This window comes from Chaetura pelagica, unplaced genomic scaffold (genome assembly GCF_000747805.2).
Source record: "Chaetura pelagica isolate M959 unplaced genomic scaffold, ChaPel_1.0 scaffold354, whole genome shotgun sequence".
NCBI lineage: Eukaryota > Metazoa > Chordata > Aves > Apodiformes > Apodidae > Chaetura > Chaetura pelagica.
In genome coordinates, this window is record NW_009953299.1 from 3,305,122 (window position 1) to 3,327,919 (window position 22,798).

At 35.3% G+C, this 22,798-nt stretch overlaps 1 protein-coding gene across 1 annotated transcript in view; it reads left to right on the plus strand.

Annotated features, from left to right (window-relative positions):
* ATG2B (autophagy related 2B) overlaps nt 1–14,838 on the plus strand; it is a 43,481-nt gene extending 28,643 nt beyond the window's left edge. The window contains exons 28-42 of the mRNA XM_009998025.1: nt 218–391; nt 831–972; nt 1,723–1,925; nt 3,307–3,533; nt 4,095–4,203; nt 6,041–6,235; nt 6,798–6,899; nt 8,495–8,573; nt 9,367–9,571; nt 10,501–10,570; nt 11,478–11,560; nt 12,024–12,145; nt 12,314–12,468; nt 13,028–13,177; nt 13,893–14,838. Coding sequence (XP_009996327.1) covers nt 218–391; nt 831–972; nt 1,723–1,925; nt 3,307–3,533; nt 4,095–4,203; nt 6,041–6,235; nt 6,798–6,899; nt 8,495–8,573; nt 9,367–9,571; nt 10,501–10,570; nt 11,478–11,560; nt 12,024–12,145; nt 12,314–12,468; nt 13,028–13,177; nt 13,893–14,123 — 2,247 coding nt within the window. The 3' untranslated portion in view covers nt 14,124–14,838. The remainder of the gene's footprint in view (nt 1–217; nt 392–830; nt 973–1,722; nt 1,926–3,306; nt 3,534–4,094; nt 4,204–6,040; nt 6,236–6,797; nt 6,900–8,494; nt 8,574–9,366; nt 9,572–10,500; nt 10,571–11,477; nt 11,561–12,023; nt 12,146–12,313; nt 12,469–13,027; nt 13,178–13,892) is intronic.
* The last annotated feature ends 7,960 nt before the right edge of the window (nt 14,839–22,798 follow it).

The following is a 22,798-nucleotide window of genomic DNA, read 5'->3' on the forward strand; positions in this document are numbered from 1 at the left end:
AAAGAGTAAGTATAGTATCACAAATAAAATGGAAAATCTTTATTACAGATTGTGATTCAACAAGTGCTTTATTATCAAGGGATGTTTTCTGGCTTCTGTGTGTTTTTTACCAAGTCCTTTTTGACTAGTTAAGTGAATTAATTTTAAAATTACTGTATAGATGCTATTTTTATGGAACCTTAAATTGATCTGAAACATTCTTTTTATCATTGCTATCCAGGCTAAACCTCGATTTGAGCTGCACTGTTCCAGTGATGTAATCCATATCCGTACCTGCTCCGACTCATGTGCTGCACTCATGAATCTCATACAATATATTGCAAGTTATGGTGATTTACATCCACCCACTAAGACAGAGATTAAACGTGGAGTAAACAAGCCAAAAATGAAGGTATAAAGTGGGAAAATAATACCATCTTAACTTTATACTTCCTGGTAACGGTTTCATTTTTATATCCCCGTTCGATTTCCAACAAATATGAGAATACTGCAAAGAAATTAACAGATTGCATCTAGCTTAAAAAACTTTTGAGAGTAAAATAGTCCCCTTTTTTTTCAGCTTTGGTAATAATATTTTAAAATGTCTATAGGAGGAAATTCCAGGGTTTAGATTAGATGTCCAAGTACTCTGGTGATCTAAATACCCTGAACCATAATGTTCCAGCCTACTTTATAGCTACATCATCTAGCTTGGAGTTTCAGCTCACTGGATTATTTATAAAGTTAAGGTATTGCTTTCTAGAGTAAGCTGTGTATTGTAGCAAAATCTTATTCAGCACAATATTGCAGTTGTCTTTAAGATGTAACTATGTATAATTCCTCTCCTACAGGTGGAGACCTTTAGCCAACCATCTTCCCAGGGAGCTGTCCTTGCTGAATCAGAGCAACAGATTTTACGGGATTTGATGAGTGATGCAATGGAGGAAATTGAGACTCAACAGACTGCTTCTGCAATGAAGCCAGAGTCCAATGGTAAGAATCCTCTGGAGGCAAAGAAGGAGTCTGATTTTGTGGGAGTCAGTCAAGACTCCAGATTCTCAGGGAGTGTAAGTTAGCAAGAGTGTAAGTTTATATGGCATACTGCAGTGTGAAGGAGTCAAAGATCTCTATTCTGTGTATGTTGGCAGTCTAGGAGGATGATACAGTTCTGAATCACAGAACTTTTAGCTGTGGGGAAATCTTTCAATTAGCAGATAAAACAAGGCAGTTGATTTTATCATAAGATTATGGCTTCTGCATCATGGCTTCAGTCAAAACCAGGTTTAAAATGGCTAAGGATTTTGTACTGCCAGGAGAATTTCAGTGTTTCCATGATGTCTGGTCTTTTTTTATGGTGGAATGTCAGAAGTCAGTATAGTACTGAAAGTTATTGATATCATGGTCTTAGTACCAGAATGAGAAACTCAGACACAAAAAAATTTGAGTTATTTTGTGTCTGTGTGGTTTTTTACAAGTAGTTTTCCAATATTTTGTCAGTTCGTCACTACTAGTAACTAGTTATGTTTATATTGTAATCACTTGCAGTTGTGTAGTGGATTAATTTTTGAAAGTTATATTTTATTTGTAGTGCAAATTGAAGATAGAATGAGCAAATTCCCTTGATGTAATCAATGTAACAAATTTTAGTTAACAACTATGTTGTTTTCTTCATATTTTGTAAAGATTTTTCTGGTGAAACACTTTTTTTTTTTTTTTTTTTTTCCACCCTCCTTCAACTCGCAGGAATTCTGGATGACAGATGTCAAACTCAGGAGCCATCTTGCTCAGATCTCTTCCTGTTTCCAGACGAAAGTGGAAATGTCTCACAAGATCCAAGTCCTACTTATGCTTCATTCACTCATCACCTGATAAATGAGGCAATGGGAGATGTTCCCGCAGAAAGTGATGATTTCTGCATTCTTTTTGCACCCAAAGTTGCTGTTGCTGTAAGAAGCTTTGAGAAATACTAAAAAAAATCATATATAAACTGAAGTAGAGAAAGATCTAAACAAATCAGATTTCATATCTGTTTGTGATTTCTTAGTGGGCAAAGAAGCAGAAAAATAATCTTTATTTGAAAGGACTTAATGCATTGTTGTAGCTAGGAATGAATGCAGATATTTTCAAATATATATGATTTTTCTGTATCTTAGCAGTATGTAATTGTTCTCTGATACAAATATTGTCAAAATGGCAGCTTTGCACATTTTCTAAGCTTCTATTAATTACTGTCATAGTCTAAACTTTCAGTGCTTGTGCAGGAATTCTGGATGACAGATGTCAAACTCAGGAGCCATCTTGCTCAGATCTCTTCCTGTTTCCAGACGAAAGTGGAAATGTCTCACAAGATCCAAGTCCTACTTATGCTTCATTCACTCATCACCTGATAAATGAGGCAATGGGAGATGTTCCCGCAGAAAGTGATGATTTCTGCATTCTTTTTGCACCCAAAGTTGCTGTTGCTGTAAGAAGCTTTGAGAAATACTAAAAAAAATCATATATAAACTGAAGTAGAGAAAGATCTAAACAAATCAGATTTCATATCTGTTTGTGATTTCTTAGTGGGCAAAGAAGCAGAAAAATAATCTTTATTTGAAAGGACTTAATGCATTGTTGTAGCTAGGAATGAATGCAGATATTTTCAAATATATATGATTTTTCTGTATCTTAGCAGTATGTAATTGTTCTCTGATACAAATATTGTCAAAATGGCAGCTTTGCACATTTTCTAAGCTTCTATTAATTACTGTCATAGTCTAAACTTTCAGTGCTTGTATGGGCCTAAGATCCGTTCCAGACCTCAGAGAAAAGCTAGTGTGTCACTTCACATCGCTGTCTGTCTACCTCATTAAAATATTTAGAAAATTAATCAATCTCTTTTAAAAATATCTAATGTACATGTTTTTCATAGTATTTCTGGTTGTATTATTCTTAGTAGACAGAGTTGGTTCTGGATCCCTGATTATAAACTGCATTTGCCCAGTTATGTTTGACCTTATTTGTTTCCAGAAGTGCTAATATGTTAGCCTGGGCTCTTCCATATTTTTTTGTTTTGTTTTTTGGCTTTTGTTTTGTTGTGGTTGTGGGTTTTTTTTCCAGTTTAGATGAGTGATTTTTTTAAAAATACTTCACAGCTTCTAGTTTATTTTAATATGCCTTTGTCTATAATTTACTTTATAAGAATCATTCCTAAACCAAGCCTGTGTTGTAAAAGCTTTAGAACACAGTACAGAATAATTTCTATTAATTGGAAAGAATGAGATGCCTCAGTAAAGAAAGCTAATTTCACCTTCTTGATGCTATATACTTCTTTTTTTTTATAATCAGGAAAAAGAGGAAGAGCCAGTAATAAAAATAATGGTTGATGATGCAATTATCATAAAGGAAAATCATTTCAGCCAACCTATGAAAAAAACAGATACAAGCAAAGCTCCTCTTAATTTTCCTGTTCCTCTGGTACGCTATGTTGTAAAGGAAATTTCTCTTATTTGGCATCTTTATGGTGGAAGGGATTTTGGGACTGCACCACCAACATCTCCAGCTAAAAGTTTCATGTAAGTGTTTCATGTAATTCTGTAGATTAGCACATTTAAAAATACTTCATTTTCCCTTGCTTTGAGGTTAATCTCACTGTTCAATCTCAAGTCTCTCTCGCTTGCTTTGTACTCTCACAAGTAATCAGTCATATAATGATTTAAGTTGGAAGGGACCTTAAAGATCTGGAATCTTCATTAACTGTTTTGCTCTACAAACCAGAGTGTATTTTTCCCGTGTCTTAAACTGGACAAGCTGGGGTTTGTTTTAATGGTTTTTGGGGGATGCAGCAGTGGCTTGGTTTTTAAGGGTTATGTTAGAAGTTGATTTTCCTAAAGAAATTAAGAAATGTTTTACGAATATTAATTTGGTGGGAAGGATACACCTGGATTACTTGAGCAATAAAAAGTATATATTTGGTTAACAGTAACACAACTTCTAGTATGTTTTTGTTATTTTAGTATTTTTGCCTTGTAGCTATTGAAATACTAGTAAGTTATATTCAGTGAAATATACATGCTTTTAGAGTTAGGGAGCTTTAAATTCCATCAGCAAAAGTGTATTTTTATTTATTTCCACAGAAGTCCCCATAGTTCTCCTTCTCATACACCAACAAGACATGGACGGAGTACGGTATGTGGGGGAAGAGGAAGAAACCCAGACTTCCTGATGGAAATACAGTTAAGCAAGGTGAATGATAGAAACAGCTTTAGCCATGGCTGCATGTGTGTGAATAGCTTTATGCATTTGATAACAGCTTTCCATTAGAATTCAGTAGGATTTCTTCCATTAGTATCTACATCTAAGGAATCACTTTGAAGGTGATGAATTAGGAATTAAACAAAAGATATTTGTTCTTCTAGCACAGTATTGTTTACTTGCCAAATAAACATGTTTCTAAAGATGAAGAATATTTATTATAATATTCTTGATGTTTTTGTTTATTGTAACCATGTTTTACCATTACAGTTGGGTTTTTCTGCCTTCAGTTTTACTCTGAATTGATGTACCTATTATGACATAAAATGTTTTAGGACAGAATAACTGGGATGTGGATCTGTTGAGACATGCAACCTATCAGTTAATGATAACTGGGTATTAAATAATATTTGGTTATATCATAATACTGTTATTGAATTTCTCTAACATATTTAGCACCCTTCAGGCATATGTGTGTTACTGTTCTTTTTAAGCTTGTGCTTAGCTCTAACATAGAAATAGATGCTGGAATCTGGAGTTTTGAAGAATACTGGCAAGGAGGTAACCAAATTTCATGTTAAGTGGATCAGTAACAAAACCTTGTTTAAAATAAGGTTTTGTCAAACATTTTCTGTAAACATGAAAGATACTACAAAGAACTTTATAGTCCACATGCATTTCTAAACTAAAGATTCATCCCAATGGGCACTTCAAACTTTCCAGAAATGTTTGATACTTATTTTAGCCTTTTCTAGAAAAATCATGACATTGCAATAAAAAAAGAATGAAAAAGAAAATGTTTAATTATTCCACATGGAAACCTTCATATGTAGATGTATAGCAATCTCTCTTAATTTGCAGGTATTTAATGAGTTTGAGCCTAGTACTGAGACATAAATTTTGGGGCTTTTTCCTACTAGTACCCTGAACTTGGTACAAGGGTTAGTAATAGCAATACTGTGTTTAAAAAAGACATTAAGGAGAAAATAAGAGCTTCATAATAATAAAATTTCTCAAGCAGTTTTTAATAAAAACGTCTATTTTTCTATGCAACACTTAAAATGTTCATTATCATATGTATCTTAAGTCTTGGCACTTAAATAGTGTTTCTTAACATCTTAGTATCTGGCCAGTAGAGGCCGTTGCTCTGCTTGCTGTGTGTTCTAAGACTCATAACATTGCAGGCAAGAATGCTGTGTGGGTTTTTGATACAGTGAATGATTTTTAGGTAATCATAAGTCTTTGATTGAAAGTGGGAACTATTTCAAAAGATGAGGAAAAAGAAAGAATTCAGAATTATTTGGAATTTAAGAAAGGAAATGGATTAGAATTTACAAGGACTAAAGTGAGTAAAGAAAAGGAAACTGAGACTGGAAGAAGCTACTTGAGAAGTCTGCTGGTAGGGAAGAAAGTTATAAGCATAGAAGGGGCAGGATTCAAGAACTGCAAGATTGCCCAGTACAAACTTCACCATGATGTAAGAAAGATGTCAGTTGAGAGGAAAAATCAGTCAATATTAAAACATAAAGCAAAACTTGTTCGTTGTCTTACACTGATTCTTTTTATGGCTTGAGTTTGCATCCTAAAATATGAATGTGTGCACAGTGAGGAACTGGAAGATTTCTGTTGCTAGATGTACAATAATCTGAATAGTTTTCAGAAATCCTAATATTATTGCTGTAAATATTTAATACTAGACAGCTTTTAGAGTTCTTACGTGCGGTGTGGGTTGTTTGGGGGTTTTTTGGTTTTGGTTATTTCTGGGCTTTTTTAGGTTTTTCTTTTTTCACTGAAGCTTATTAAGCTTGTTTTCTTTCCTTTTTGAAAGGTGAAATTCCAGCATGAGGTATACCCTCCTGGTGGTTCAGAAAGTGAATCCAGTCTGTTGGAGCAGCCAGTGTCACGGCAGGTTTTCGTTGTTCAAGACCTGGAGATTAGAGATCGCTTGGCTACATCACAGATGAATAAATTCCTCTATCTCTACTGCAGCAAGGAGATGCCCAGAAAAGCTCATTCAAACATGGTACATTTATGGCATATGTTAATTCATTTATAGTTACAGTGATTGGACTATGATAGTGCAGTCTGTATGCATTTCTTAATGTTGCAGATGAAAGAACATCGGGTTGTAGAACATTGAAGTAATATAACTTGTTGATAGTGGTTTGCTTGACTCCTTGTGGATATTAAAACTAATTAAAAAGTTTGAGTATTAATACGTCAAGCATTGATGTTCTGGAGATGCTGTCAGTTTAAAAAAAGCAGATGTGCAGGAATACTTTGGTAGCCTTCACATTTTGATTTTGAGCAAAGATCTACTTGTATGAGCATAATTAGACTTTTCACTACATATGCACAGTTGTAGTTTTACTATATACTGGATTTATGATCTTGGGTTTTTTGTTTTCTTGTTTTTATTTTCATTTATAGTAACAACCATTATAAGTTATTTACTCACTACCAGCTTTAAAGTTGGTAAGTGGAATCAGATTAGTGTAGAGGTTTTGCAGTAAACGTTTTTCCTGCCTAGTGTTCTGAGATTTAGTAATTGTGAATCTTACTATTTCTATTTATCTTGTTTTCAGTTAACAGTGAAAGCATTGCATGTTCGTCCAGAGTCTGGCAGATCGCCACAGGAATGTTGTTTACGTGTTTCACTGATGCCTCTTCGCCTCAATATTGACCAGGTTGGTTGCACCAATGCAAGAAAGCAAAATACATTTTTATTTATTGAATGATACTGGGGTTTTCTTACCAGATACTTGTAACCATCATACACATTTAATGGGGTTGTTTCCTTGGTTTGATACTATTTTATTTATGATCAGTCAGACATACCTTTGGATCTCTGCAGCTCTGTTTCTATCCACATTAGAACTTGCCTTCTGCTCCAACTATTACAGAGAATTAGCTTTTTTTTTTTTTAATAAAAACTCAGAATATCTATAGACCTGGCCGCTTACTCAGTAATACCAGTTTACCTCCTGAGACTTGTTTTGAAATCAAAGAAAAGTAAATACTTATTCTTGAATGACCTTGCTTTGTTTGTTCTTGAAGTGGCTTTGGTGTTTTTAATTGAAACAAGGTAATCATTAATCCAGAAGCTGCTAACAACGCTTTAGTCAAGGTCACATGACATGTAAAGACTGCTTCTATACTCTGAAGTCTTTGGTCTTGCTATCAATTGCAGTGGCATGAAAAACAGAAATGGAAGGAATTGTTTTACTTTCTTTAGCAAGCCTTTCTGCAGAGTACTTTTCATATCTCAAGAAGAGGTGTTTTTTTTCAACACCCGTAAAGAAGTTACGTATGTTCCTTCAGTCAAATTTAAAGCACAGTTATTACTCTTTGTTGATGCTTTTCTAGCTTAATTTGTAATCTGCAGAGAGATATAAGTTTTTTTCAAGAGCATAATTAGGAGTTCCATACCTACCTTCTGTTTCTCTTAGTACACATTAGAGACCAGGTTTTCATTTTACTGCTAAAAAAAATGAACTCTGTGTAATTTGTAATAATTTCACATAGAAAAATAGCATGGGAATACTGCCATCTAGTGAGGAAAGAGGTTCCATCTTGATTAGTTTTTAAAATCTTTTCTCTTTTGTACCATAAACAAAATTCACCTTTACAACTTCTGTGAAATTAACCATAGCTTTCTTGGAAGCACAGGGCTGCAGGCTTTAGAAGTTCTTCTTATTAGTACTTAAGCTGTCAGCTTATCAGTTGGAAACAAAAAAGGAACAGGAAGTCCAGATGTCATTAGGATGAACAAGACACCAGGGTGATGCATCTGTCAAAAGAAGGAAATGAGATGTAACTTTAAGACATTAACAGCAGAGATATTAGTGACTTGTAGTGATGCTGAGTGAGATCTACTCTGCAATAATTTGCCTGTGTTATACAGATTTCTCTCACATTGTTAGAGATTAATATAAACTACTTGAATACCCCTTTATTGGAAGTCAGAGACAAGTTATAACCATTAAAAGACTTGGGTTCTGGAACAATCTCCAAAGTGAGAGTAGTGATGATAAAAAAAAACCCTGGAGTTTTAAGACAGAGCTAGACAGATAATGAAATCTAATTACATGTAGCAGAGGACAATAACCAAGAGGGTCTTTCTGATTTCTGTCCTAGATTTCTATGTAGCCTCTGCGTTTGTTAAAGGATAAAGATGTGTTTTGATTCCTATCCATACAGAAATAAAGATCTGGAGTAGTAGATAATATTTTAGAAAATTGAATCATTTTTTAACCTGATTGTATTTTATTTTTTATATTAGGATGCCTTGTTTTTCCTGAAGGATTTTTTCACTAGCCTCTCTACAGAAGTAGAACTCTTAGTTACTCCAGATCCTGAAGGTATATAATTTTTTATACTGTTTCTTTCTCCTTGAGTGTGTGCCCATCCATGTCTCTAAATTTACATGTGAAACCTGTGTATGTCAAGAAATTTACTTTAGTGACCAGAAACTTTGAATATATTAGTTTTGTATTTTATAATTACAAAAAAAGCCTTGAACACCTGGGTTCAACATTGTATAAAAAATTTCACCAAAATTGGATCATATCTAATAAGACTACTGAAAAAAATTAGGACTGAATATATAATATCAGGAGTTATTATTGGATAAAACAAATACTTTTTTTAATACCTCTTTCATAAAATATTGTCTGTCTAATAGGTTGAAGTTGTGTAATCTCTGGAGAAAGGAATAAGAGTTCAATATTATAAATAAGCAGTACAATGTATGAATACAGTTAAGAGTACTTCTAGTCAACTATACCATCTGATGCAAAACCAGTATATTTTTAAAAGCATATTTTCTCTGTTAACTATAGTTGTGAGTTTGTTAGCGCTTATACTTTACCTGTTTCTGTGGAGACATCATTCTGAAATGCATAGGTGATTAATTACTCTGCAGTATTGCAGATGGTTATACTGATCCTAAACCTCAACATAAACTTCATGTAATATTTCTGTTGATAACTAAGATACTACCTTGCTAAGAGAATCTAAAGACTATTCTGTGAGCAATTCTTACTAATAAGTATTACAGCTTACTAAGGACCCAGCAATTGTATAAGCACCATTTTTTTTTTGTAATCACTGTGAAAAATGAGTCAGTTTACTCTCTATAACTTCTTCTCTTAGTTAAAAAGTCTCCTGGTGCTGAAGTTACATGTAGTTTGCCCAGGCATGTCAGCAGCCTTAAGGACCCAAGTCCAGTAATTTCTTTCTCATCACAAAAGCAAACAAGTGAAAATGGTAGTATTGATTCTTTGGATGTGGTTAATGGAGATGATCATCATTTCTCAGAAGAAGTGACATCATACAGTGATCAGCCAGTATTTTTCAGGTAAACTTTCATTGCAAATTTTCAGTGACGCACAGTTCTGCTGAATGTTTTAAAAAGTGTGATGATAAATTAGTGAGACCTCATTACAAGGGGTATTTTCTTGGGTGCTTAGTGACTGTGGAAGTCAAATATATTTCTTTGTATCACTGCAAGGTAATTTGTAATTTTTTTATTAACTTCTGCATGTTACTGTGCACAAGAAAATAAAGGTAGTTAAAGCTCTGCCATATATAGATCCAATAATGAGGTGTTTTACAAATAAATATAAAGGATAGTCTTTGTAATGCTTAACAATGTAAGTTAAATCTAATAAAACCAGAGATGAGAGTATATAAATGAAAAAGGGTATAATGGGAGAGGTATAAGTTTACAATATCACAAGAGAAACTCTAATGTGGACCTGACTGGAATTGCAGCTGCTTGTTCAGAAGTTTTTTTCTTGTGTATTCAGATCATAAGTGCCTCTAACAAGAAATGTGTACTTTGGTACGCAATGCAGAGCCTAATGAGGAGAGAATGACTGTGATGCTATTTCATCACATAAATCACCAGCAGAATTTTTTAATAAGTTCCAGCTGCAAGGCTGCACAGAACAATCGTTAGCCTTTTTTTGTAGCTGAAATTCATGCTGTGAAAACTGGGAAAGGTGTTCAGTTGCAGAATTAGTAGTATTTTTGAAGGATCGTTAAATTGATTATAAATGCTAACTGCAGCTAGGTGTTAATAAACTAAGAACAACTAAATTTATCGTTGCATTTTGTACACTTATTCTGAAATGCCAACACGATAACTAGAAGATTTATGGTTTACAGAAAGGTTATGGCATCCTATTCCAGAGGGGTGGGAAATCAAGGGTTTGGTTTTTTTGGAAAGAGAATTTTCTTCCCTTTTCATGTTTCTCACTGTGAAATTTTCTCTGTATATCCCAGAGAATTTCGTTTTACATCAGAAGTTCCAATACGGCTTGATTACCATGGCAAACATGTTTCAATGGATCAGGTTTGTGTATAATCCTGATTTTGTAGAAGAAAAAAATCGTTTATTTTGTTTTTTTCCCTCATGAGCTGAGGTATATTTTTATGCTCTGTACTCATTATTGATGTGATCTTGAGAAATGTAGAACATGTTTATTTTTTTTTTCTCTAGTTTCAATAAGGCCTAACCTTGTTTCACTCTGAATTTGAAAACTAGGAGGTGGATCCTCCAAGTATGACTAACTCAGAATTAGACTTGAAAATCACATTTATCAACTCAGTGACTGGCTGGAAATCTTTCTAAACAGCTCTGGTGCCCCTTGAAGGATGATAACACTCTCTGATGCCAGAATTGTGCATTTTGCATTCTTCCTTATTAATGAATAAAGTATTGGCTTGGGGTTTTTTTCTCCTTGTTTCCTTCCCATGCAGTCATAAGAGTTTCAGTGGTAGAATCTAATACAGATTGAAAAAAATGCTAATAGTTATTTTAAAAATATGTATCTGAGCTTAAAGAGCAGACTCATAAAATTCTGGTTTCACAACCACATTTGTACTCAAGCATGGCAAATCAGTAAGAAAATATGTACAAGTAAAAGCAGCAAGTTCTTGAATTTGCACTGCTGCCAGAGAAATCAGAATGTGAAATAGCAGCTTTAAAATGCCTGAAACACACGAATGTCAGGGCTGTGTTTACATAGTTTGTTATGTTTTAGTGTTTCTGAAGAAGCCCTGTTGTATCCAGATGTTTTTCTTACAGTAGCCAATTAAGCCAGATTAGTTTATAGCATTGAAACAAGTAGCATTTGGGAGACTGGAGGAGAATCAGTTTAGACAGAAATACCTGCAATAAGAGTTGAGATTATGAATGGTCACCTACAGATTGTGCAGGATTAGTAAAATGACTCGGTAACAAAATATTTCACTTACAGGGAACGCTAGCTGGGATTCTTATTGGACTTGCTCAGTTAAACTGCTCAGAATTAAAGCTGAAGAGACTTTGTTACAGACATGGGTAAGTTTTTTGAATTGTAGATTAGCTTTGATACTGTAAATAGAAAAAGTGTATGGTAAATAACTGAATGTAGCAAGCAAAATGCAAATTCTATGATAAGATACACTTCTAAAATCCAAGGCACTTTTTGGCTCTACAGTATTTCCTGATTCAAGTTTATGTCAAATACATAGCATTCAAGAAGAACATCTGTTTTCAGGACAGTGTTTTATATATGAGCTAGCATTGGTGCTAAACTCTTAGTCTTATGTTCCTACGGAACTGGGTGTGATTATTCAGTCTTAAACTTCTGTTTTCTGAAGCAAATACCTATGAAACACTTGGATTAGCCAACAGCAACAAAAGATGACTCTTGAGAACAGCTTTCCTTTTGTTTAAATGACATATTTGCTTACTTCACTGAATAATGCATTTGTCTTACTTGGAATTGTATGTTTTAAAATAATAGTTTTATTTACTTCAGTTTATTAGGTGTGGATAAATTGTTCTCCTATGCCATCAGTGAATGGCTTAATGATATAAAGAAAAACCAGCTACCAGGAATTTTGGGAGGAGTAGGGCCTATGCATTCACTGGTGCAATTAGGTAAGTTAATTCTTATTTCTGTTCAGACACATAATGGCAGTTGTTTAAAAAAACAAACGAAAGCCAACAAAAAAACCAACCCCCCAAACAACGTTGCCACTTCTTCTCAAGGCATTCTGCTTATATTGAGAGAACTTTCGAACTATGATGTTCTGTCTTCATTTTCAGTCCAAGGTCTGAAAGACTTGGTGTGGTTGCCAATAGAGCAGTACCGAAAGGACGGTCGCATTGTAAGAGGCTTTCAAAGAGGAGCAGCTTCTTTTGGCACTTCCACTGCAATGGCAGCACTGGAGCTAACAAACAGGATGGTTCAGACTATACAGGTATGATGTATTCCTTCTTTTTTCTAATGTCTTCAGTTTATTACAGTGTACAGTTTAATACTAAAAGAGTCAGCTGCATTAAGAAAATCACTTGACACTGAGAAAGATGAGTTCTTTGCACATGTATATTTTCCAGTAGTAGATTATTCTTTTCTAAACATCAGCTTATCTGTGCTTATTTAGGAAAAAATACACAACCAAAATCAACCAACAAAAAAAACCCACTCTCAAAGCCAGTACTAATTGTGTGGATGAACTCAAAGTCAGTGTTTCAATTTCTGTCTTGAGCATTTTGTCCAGATTAGATGATGCCATTGAAAGAATGGCAATTAGCAAGGAGAAAAACTGTACCAAAACCTGCAAGATTTGTTCTTTCATTATGAACCTAATGTATAGTTGCAGCTTTACCTATTCTGGAAGTTCTTGTAAATATGTAAACAAATATTATTTGTGGAATTAAAATTCTTTTATTTGATTTATGGCAGCCTGTTAGTAGTTTAAATTTTGATCAGATGCTATAAGACTACTTAAATACTTTTCATTTCCTCCTGATCTTCAGGCAGCTGCAGAAACAGCATATGACATGGTATCACCAGGGCCTACTTTTATTGAAGCAAAAAAGATCAAACGATTTCCTCGCCATCGTTTAGCTCATCAGCCAGTAGATCTACGAGAAGGTGTAGCCAAAGCTTACAGTGTAGTAAAAGAGGTGAGTGCAAAACTAATTGTCCTTAACCAAATTTAAGAGTTACTTACTAAGAGAACAGATAAGATATCAGATGTTACTTTAATCTGACCAAATAAATAAAGGGGTTTAGGTTTTGAACAAGACTGTCTTCATCATTAATCTTAAACCGACAGAAAATTTTTCTTCCATGAAAAAATCAGAGAAGCAGAAACAAACTAAGGTGTTCTGCAGTTTAACTGTTACTCTGAGACGTGTAGACCTGATTTCCTACCCCACGTCATCCATCCTTACCTTCCTGCCTCTTCCCACCAATTAGTTTTAATTCTGAGATTGTTAGTCTTTACCATGACAGTGTATTGAAAATTAGATTGATGACCTGTTGTTGTTGTACTTTTGTATTGTAGTTGCAGTTAGTTGCACCTGATCTCATGTCTAGGAAGTTAGGTCTCAGCTGTGGAGTGTTCAATGAATTCTGTAATTCCTGAATAGTTCACAGTAATCTGCAGCTTCTTCCCTTGTGCACAAGAAGTGCCATCAGAAGTTACATGAAATATTTTCATCTGTAAGTTTACAGTAGCATTATTTTAAGCCTCATTAGAAGAATTGTCTCAGTATCGTTGTACTATGGTTAAAATGCAAATCACAGAGAAGACAAGTGCTGAGCAGTTCAAGTTTCCCTTAAAATGCAGAGAGGTTGTTTTTTCTGTGTAACTAATGTCTTGTGAATTTCTTGAAGGGAATTACGGACACAGCCCAAACCATCTATGAGACTGCAGCTCGTGAGCATGAAAACAGGGGAGTAACTGGGGCAGTAGGAGGAGTCCTCCGCCAAATTCCACCAACTGTGGTGAAGCCTTTCATTGTTGCAACAGAGGCAACCTCAAATGTTCTAGGTGGAATGAGAAACCAGATCAGGCCAGATGTGCGTCAAGAAGAGTCTCAGAAGTGGCGCCTTGGGGAAGACTGAGATTATAAATCTGGCTCAGCAGGCAGGTAACAAGGCTGGAAATACAAGCTTTAGATGGAGCTCACTTTGTTTTGTCATGCTCATCTCAGGAACAAATAAGGTTTTCAACTATCATTAGCAAAACATCCAACCAAAAATATTTGAAGTGAAAAGCAGATTGGTACTTGCTTATACTGTGTGTTACCAATACATTTGGTAGATAGTGCCAAACAAAGTAAAGCGTGCGCTGCCAACTCACAGACATGCTTGCTCTGTTCCATTTACCATATTTTTCTTGGTAGATTTAACATCTGAAGCAGTAGCATCTTTGGTGAAACTAAGTATACCTTAAAGATGTTTTCTGAGCATAGTCAAAGAACTGTCCTTGGTAAAGGACTCTGTACATGCTCGCTACTAACTAAAGGATGAAAGCTTTCTTTTTGGATATGAGACATAAAAGCTCTTTAATATGGAAGAAGATAAAATAATATTTAGTGGTCATACACATGGCTTTCAGCATGGCACTTACAGCAAGGGTAAGCTTGATAACTATTGAGAATTCAGATTCAGTATTGATACACCTATAAAAAGGATTTCTTCCTAAATATTAAATACCTACTTTTGTGGGTCTTTGAAGAACCTGAATGTTGCAGAAATGTTCTGTTGTGTTGCACTTTAAAGGATATGGCCTGTATATTGTGCTTTTTTTTATAGTGTGAATAAAATGTGTGCATTATCATTTATGTAGTTTAGAAGCTTACACAAATTATTGAAAAGAGCATCATTTGATGATGATCCTACAGACAAGTGTCTTAAATTCACTTAAACTACTCTATATATATAAAAAAATTTTTTGTCTTGTTATACTAATTACAATGCTAAAAATAACTATTGTTCAGGAAATCAACAATTAAATATTATTGTGGTGAACAGTTCTTTGTAATAATGAGAAATTCTAAGTAAAGTAAAAAAAAATATTTCATAATAGTTAAAATCCTATACAGACTTTATTTTAATAATCTGCTTGGGTTTGAAGTTCGTATTGTTGCAAAGTTGCTTTTTTCACAAGGTATTTTTAATTTAAATTGTGCGTCGTCAGTTATTTGACAATGAGTATTTGGGGTCATTAAGTTGGGGATGGGTGAGAAGATCTTCCAAAAGAAAAAAAAAAAAAAGACAACAAAACTTCAAAAATCAAAGTTGATACTGACCAGGTGACCAGGATCTCCACAGGGCTTTATTAAAATGCCACTGATATTATGCCATTTCTGGGTGGTTAAACTAGCTGTGCAGGAATAAACTTTTTCCTTGTATTAGCAAAACCTGGAGGATAAAAAATAAATACTATTCTGAATAGAAAAATATTCAATTTTAAACAGCTTAATACTTTGACTAGCCAGACTGTAAGTCTGTAAATTTATGGGCTTGTCCTAAGTGGAAAACCTGCAAATACGCTATGTGAAAAATCTTTACCAAAAGAGGAACATCGGGTACATTTGATCAGACTTCAGTATTTGAAGGTGATGAGGAACTATTTTCCCTCTCTTTTATTTAATACCTGCCACTAGCAAAAACTTAGCAGATGGGCCTTACAGGAAAATAGCTACTCTGTTCATTCTGATATGATACTAGCTACTCCTGAGCACCAAAGAATCTGGCCTAGAAGGTAAATTATTTGAAAATGTTCCCTCTACTGAGAAGACTTCTGTAGTCTGCTTAATTATTTTTCATTAAAAAATACTCCAATTACAAACAAATTCTTGCATTGGGTGACAGATGATATTACAAGGTTTTGTTTTCATTCACTGCAATCATCTAAGTTGTGGCATGCTTTGAAAACCTGGTTATTCCTGTTATATGACTTGCTGTAAGCAGAAGGAGGTGCTTTTGAGAGGACTAATACCTGCAGATTTCAGGATACGACATTATTTCTGATGTGAAAATATTTGCTGCAGTTGATACTTCAGCCCAGTAATTAGAGAGCTCAAAGCCTGAACGTTTTGCACAGGAATGAGTTCTGTGTTTGCAATTTGGCACCTCCCAAGTGTCTTCTCATGAAGTGGAGATGAGTCAAGTAAGTAACAATGCACCATTTTAGTTTGCAATTACCATACTATGTAATTTTGGCTGGTCCAGTTTGTCCAGTTAATTGGAGAATACTGTAATAGTATAAATCTACATATTTCCTTCATTTTTTACATAGCTGAAAAGGAGCAGTAGCATTTAAGTTTTCATTTCATTTTCAATCGTCATGATCTGATTGTACTGCAATACAATTAGAATATATTTTTATATGAGGGCATGCTGTCAAGGTATAACATTTTTATAGAGTGTCTCTCGTTGTCAGCAATACGGATTGTACAAATTTATTAAACTTCACTTTTCACTATGTATTACCCTTCCATTCATTTAGTGCTTGCACTTTATTGAGATTTTTCAGTGAAATTGACTTATTTTTTTTCCCCAATGTTTTAATTTTACAAGCGAGTTCTTAATATTTGGATGTGTATTCTGCATTGGTTTTCAGTTATAACTTCATCTTGCAGTGTGTGAAAGTTTAAAAAAAAAAAACAACAAAACCCACAAAACTCACTTTACATACTAGATTCCTCAGATGCTCTGCTCAACACTGTATCAGTTTTTAAACACTTAAAAAAATAAACAAAATAAGATTTGACTCTGGACACGTTTCCTGGAAATGGAAGCTTATGGATACATTTCTTTATTCCATCTTAGCAAGAGGAGATCTGCAAAAATACTGTACTTGAATTTTCCACTGAAATCAGTTGCTGTAGATACTAGCACTTTTCATATTTGTGGTGGGTGTAAACTGGCATAGTCCATGTTTAATGTTCAAATTTTCTGTTATCGAACTGACTAACACTACTGCTGCTACTACTACTAGTCAAATACTGTCCTGATAGACAGAACTGTCATCTTGGGTTTTCAGAAGTATCCTGGCATTTCAAATATATTGATGAGTGCCTAGGAGGTACTTGAAAAAAACAACAACCAGCCGTTTTTTAAAAAATGGTTTTAACAAATGGTTTCTTAACCATTCTTCATAAGAGTCTTAGCAGTGACTGAGAGCAACAAATCACATTCATTCAAAGGCAGCTTCCATTTTCTTTGCAATCCCTGTTGACAGTTCCTAAATACCACAGCTTTTTAGCAATGCAGTGTAGCCTCTGTGTACTTGCCTAATAATGAGCACTACGTCAGGTTTTTGTTTTCTCATTAAGTGTTTGATTGTGAACATCCTTTACATTCTTTCATTTACAATTGCTCAGTTGGGTTGCCAAGAAAGGTTTCTTAGTAAACCAAAAAGTTGTTAAAATGGTTATGAACAAGACACTCTTACTGAACATGATCCCTATACCTGCAAATGTGATACTGATATAAATATTGAAATGTATGTATTTTGTAAAACATTGACATCCAATAATTTGTTAATTCTTTTAAGTATCCTAAATCTCATAGCACTATAAGCATTGTCAGAAAAGGTGTGGATATTTGTCAGTTTGGATCCATTGTGTGCATAGTTCAGTCTCAGTCTTCAGGCCTCATGATTTAAGCTTCTGACAACTGTTCTAAGTTGCTCTACATGCTGAATCTTGTTTACAATTAAAAATTAGATTCTACAAATTACATATATAAATCATGCATTTGTACTGGATTTCTTAATAGTGAAGTAGCTCAGACAGAAACACAGCAATTTGTGTATGTTTGTGTATGTTTTTTACATTTTTGCATTTATAGTAGTTCTGTGGTATTGTTTGTATACGGTTTGCTAGTGTAAAGAATATAAACTCTTGAAAAATCTCCTGCAAACCACTGTTGAAGGGAATTGACTATTTCAACTTGAGTTATTTTGCTTAAAGTTCTTGTCCCCTCAGTGTGTCCTTGAGAATTACTTTTGACCATAATTTATATGGCACCAAAAATGGTGCTTATTAAAATGCTGAAAGGCCTGAGTGCAAATAGGTTGTCCTGTTAAATATGTATAATGGAAAAAACCCACGAATTTGTAACAATGCATAAATAAATCTCTTAATTTGTTCCTCGAGTTGGTTTTCTCTACCTGTGAATATAATTAATATTGAAAACGGTCTCCCAAAATAACAGGGTTAGCTGTTAAAGCTTTCTACCTACCTGGCTGTACAGCTGTAGCTCAACAATTTAAACAAGTTTTATACTGAAAAAAATATTTAAAGTTGTACAGAGGTCAAAAACTAGGAAGTAAATTAACTTGGTTGATACAACTTAAACCCACTTCTGTTGTATATCAACAGAACATTCTTTAACTGTATATTCATAGACCATAGGCCCATTGCCACATTTAGTTACTGAGTGTGTATTTCTTACCTCCATATTCTGAGGAGATTTAAAAGCTTTATTAGCTTCCAAATCCTGTGAAAGATACAAAATAATTTCAGTATGCTTGTATGAAGCCCACTTCACAAGCATTTGGTTACAAGCATCTGAAAAGAGTTATTAGAAGGCCAAGTACTGGATAGTATTAAATACTGGTGGCAGTGCCAGATCCTTGAGTAACAAGACACACATGATAGGTATAAATCATTTTCTACTCTGTTTTATAATGTTCTTATAGCTTAGAAAATGTAAAATCACTGTATAAATGCTTGGATAACTTGATGCTTGGTCAAACAAGAGCCTTTTGTTTAAGAAGGAAGCTGATTCCCACCCTGTGCGGCTCTTCACCTTCTCAAGCAAGACCTCGAGGGCTTAACTTCCAATTTCAATATTCTTATTGAAAAGCTCTTATTTGTTTTATTGAAATAAGTTCTGTATAAGCAGCATGAGATACAGCAAGAGTCAGGATTTTCTTTGCAAGAAAGGTGGACAGGTTTCCTCTCAGCTTTTCTAAACATTATTCATAAAAGTGATCAAGGATATTTGAAGAAATGCTGTGTTGAAGGGAAATGTGGACGACAGAGGACAAACAGGGAAAAGCTTGGTCATCATAGGAGAGAACGAAAAACTAGAGTGCTTTATTTTACTCATACTAAATGCTTTCTTCTGTAAATCAAAAGTGATAAAGTTGCAAACTCCTCTGTTTCGCAATCTGTGCTTCTGTGGATTTTTGGGGTTCATCTGTCACTTGTAAGAAAATAAAAACTACAAGTAAGTGTTTATGGTTTTCTGAATTTTAAGCCTGCTGTAATTCAAGCTTGTATCTGCAAAACTTGCACGTGGATGGCCAGAATATCAGGCTTCATTTTCCTCAGATGAGCCACAGGGAGATGATACAGGATAGCACAAGCTGGAATTGTAACCCAACGGAAGTGTCAAGATGTATTTCTTTCTGCAATATCGAGGCATAGCAAGAATATTCCTCATGTGTCCAGGTTAGTCCCAAGAGCAGAGGAGACAGAGTACACAGTCTATGACACTCCAGCTAACTGAGAATTTATGCAAAGCCACCAGTGTGACATACCAACCTGAAGCAACATAAGCTGGTGTTCTTGAACTCCATTTCTAATTGAGGATGACTCAGGCTGAACTGGTTCTTTTTTCTCTTTTTTAAATATTTTTTTTTTCTTCCTGTTGGTGATTTTTATTAATAACCTTTCAAATGTGATATTAAGTGATGTTTTTTTCTGCCAATTCATATTTCTAACAAATAGTGTTTTAAGCCATCTCATGTTATCATAGATTGTAAAAGGCTGCATAAAGCTGCCTTTTTATGGCAGATTAACTGAGGTTTCAAAGCTATTTTGTTCTTAAGCAGAGTGATTAGATGAAAGCAGAATTTTTAGTGAAGGGCAACAATGAAGTATTTATGGACCCACAGGCAAGGAAACAGTTCAAGCTCCTTAGATGTTTGTCAGGACGATTATTGAGATGGTTATATGTTGTATAATTTTTTTCCCAGGCTCTCTTTTGTATCTAATTATTTTGCTCTGTTGTAGATTTCATTCTTCTCTAGGGGTGTGACTGTAAAAGTTGGCTCTGGCAGGCTGAGAGTGGAAGCCTCCAAGAAGTGTGTACCTCTGTAAACAGGAGAAAACGTTACTTCAGTTTCAGGGACATGGATTACCTGTGCCTCAGCACAGAACTTTAAAAAATGGGACTTGGTCCCTTGTAGCTCATGGGCACAAACATAGAATGACTAACTCAGCAGCTCTCAGCTGTCTCAATAACAAAGCCTTAACTTTCACCTTTAATACTTGGCAGTTATTTGCTACTGAAGAATTGCTGGTGGCTCCACAGCAGTTAATTCCTTTTTTGTTTTCATGTCTTCACGTCTTCTGGCTGTGGAAAATGCTTCCTATTGTGTTTACAGTGCAGTCTGAGAGAGGCTTAGGGATGTTTTCAGTTGGGAGGGATTTTGATGGCACCAAGGTGTTCTTTGTAACATTGGCAGTTCTTGGCTGAATGGGAGGCTAAGAGAGAAAGGTATGGGCATGGTGTGCTTAAGAGGGTGCTGAACCATAAAAGAAGAAATACCACAGGGTGTGCTGGGAAAGTGCTTATAAAATGAAGGCTTGAGTATTGCTGGGTTGATGTTTTGATGTGATCAATATCTTACAGATCTGGATTCATTGCAGGTGATGGAAAGCCAGATAGCATGTGCCCCTGGCAGTGGTAGATAGGTGTGGGTATTCATGCATGTGACAGAGGAGTGGGCAAACACTTGGCACTGTGGATGGAAATCTAATAGAAAGACAAAGTACAATATGAGCAAAGGGAAATAGTAGTGCTCAATTGTATAAACAAATTCTTTATAAAGATACAAGGTTTTAGGAAATACCAGGAATTGTATCATTTATCTCTTTAGTAATGTTTAGCAGATCTGAAATGTTTCCTAGAATTATTCAATAAAATAAAATGTTTATTTGTCACGGTGGCCTGTCCCTGTGTACTCAGTGCCAGAAGTAGCTTTTAGAGCACTAAAGTTATTAAACATGAGGCTTTTAGTGATGCTTTCAAGTTCTGTTTTGTCTTGGCGTTGCAGAGCTGTTCAGTACCTTGTTGTAATGGAGTTTGCTTTTTTATTCTTTTCCACATCAGTTCTGCCTCTGAGTGCTTACTTTCCTCAGAACAGTCCAGAGGCCAAGCTCTGCAGTTGTAAATGAGAGACAAGCAATTATACCAATTCTATTGGAGGTAAACCCTCTTACTTGATAGCTGATTTTTGTTTACCCTAGCCAAAAGTATTGTCCCAGGGCACAGCTTTCATTTTTTACTGTTCTTTCCTTCATGCCATGCAGCCCCTTTTTCTTTTCCCCACCGGAGTTTGACAATTCATTCAAAAAGAAAAATGACCTCTAAATTTGAGAATATTTGTTGACATGGGATTGTAAACTGGGCCCTGTCTCTTCGCAGTATCCCACGGACACTGCAGAAATGATGAGAGGCAATTACCAAGGAGCTCATCCCACTACATTAACCATTAATGTCTCTACATCATTGCCCTAAGCCTCTCGTATCATTTCATGCAAAGATCCACACTGACATTAAGAGAAGAGGTTTTCAAGTGCAATTTTCATCATAACCATCTTTCCTTGTCCTCAGCCTGAGTTTTTTCTGATGCTGCTTCCCATTCAGTGTGAAGCCCCATTGATAGTTTTTAGCAGGTATTTGTGAAGGTGCAGAAAAGGCCAGTAAAGATGATGAATAAAAATGAGCAGTATTTTTATTTGTGCCACCCCTGAGCTTTGCTGGTAAGTACTCTTGTGTCTGAATCACTTGATAAATATCACTATCCCCAGGGCAATTACTTGAATTTAAACTTACCATGCAAACTGAAGAAAGAAAAAGTAGAATTTATTTTTTTTTTCAGGTTAACATTGAAGACTTCAAAAATGTTAGATTCTCTGTATTCCGTCACTACAGATTTTAGGAGTAGCTATCCAAACAGGTCCACTGGACCCCTCTTTGTGTTGCTGAGCAATAGCTCTTGATACTTGTTGCTTTTGCAAAACTCATCTCTGCAGCGAAGTTAATACAGGGAAAGGACAGTAAAGTAGGTGCATCTGCCTGAACAGACTGCAGAGTTGAGGAAGGAAGCTGTGGGTGTAAGCATCCAGCCCTCGTGAGGAAGAACAGGGATGTTTTGTTTCCAAAACGGAGAGGGTCTTTCTCTGCTGTAAGAAAAACTCGACCTTTTTGAGCTTTCCCTTTGTTTTGGGGTAACAGCCCTGACAGCTCCCCACAGCAGGTCACAGGCGAGGGCCATCAGGTGCAGGGGCTGATGAGCACACAGGTTCTTTCATATCTGTAAGATGCTAGTATGGTGCCCTTCCCTAAGGTTTTTAGCCAAGTTGTGATGCAAGTTAGGAAAGGTCTAGACTGTAAGGGAAAGCTAAGCAAAACAGCAGCTCCGTACACCTTGTTTTTACTGTAAAATAACAACTGAAGAAACATTATCTCCTGGTTTTGTCCTATTTTTGTTTAAAAAAAATATAAAATCTGTTCTCCTGTGTTTTGCATGCCTGTTGCATTGCATAGGAAAATAAACTCCCTGGGCTTTGCCCACTGCCACATGCTGTGATGCTAGGACTCTGACTTTGCACAGCCGTCTGTGAGAGGCAGGTGGCAGGCTGCTCATAGCTTCTGTGTTCTCAGCTGCTGAAAAAACTTCTAGAAGCATACAGAAGAACTGAAGAAACAAAGTTGCATCCCTGCCTAATTATAGCAAGGGTAAAGTGAGAGGTTGAGGAGAACTGAAA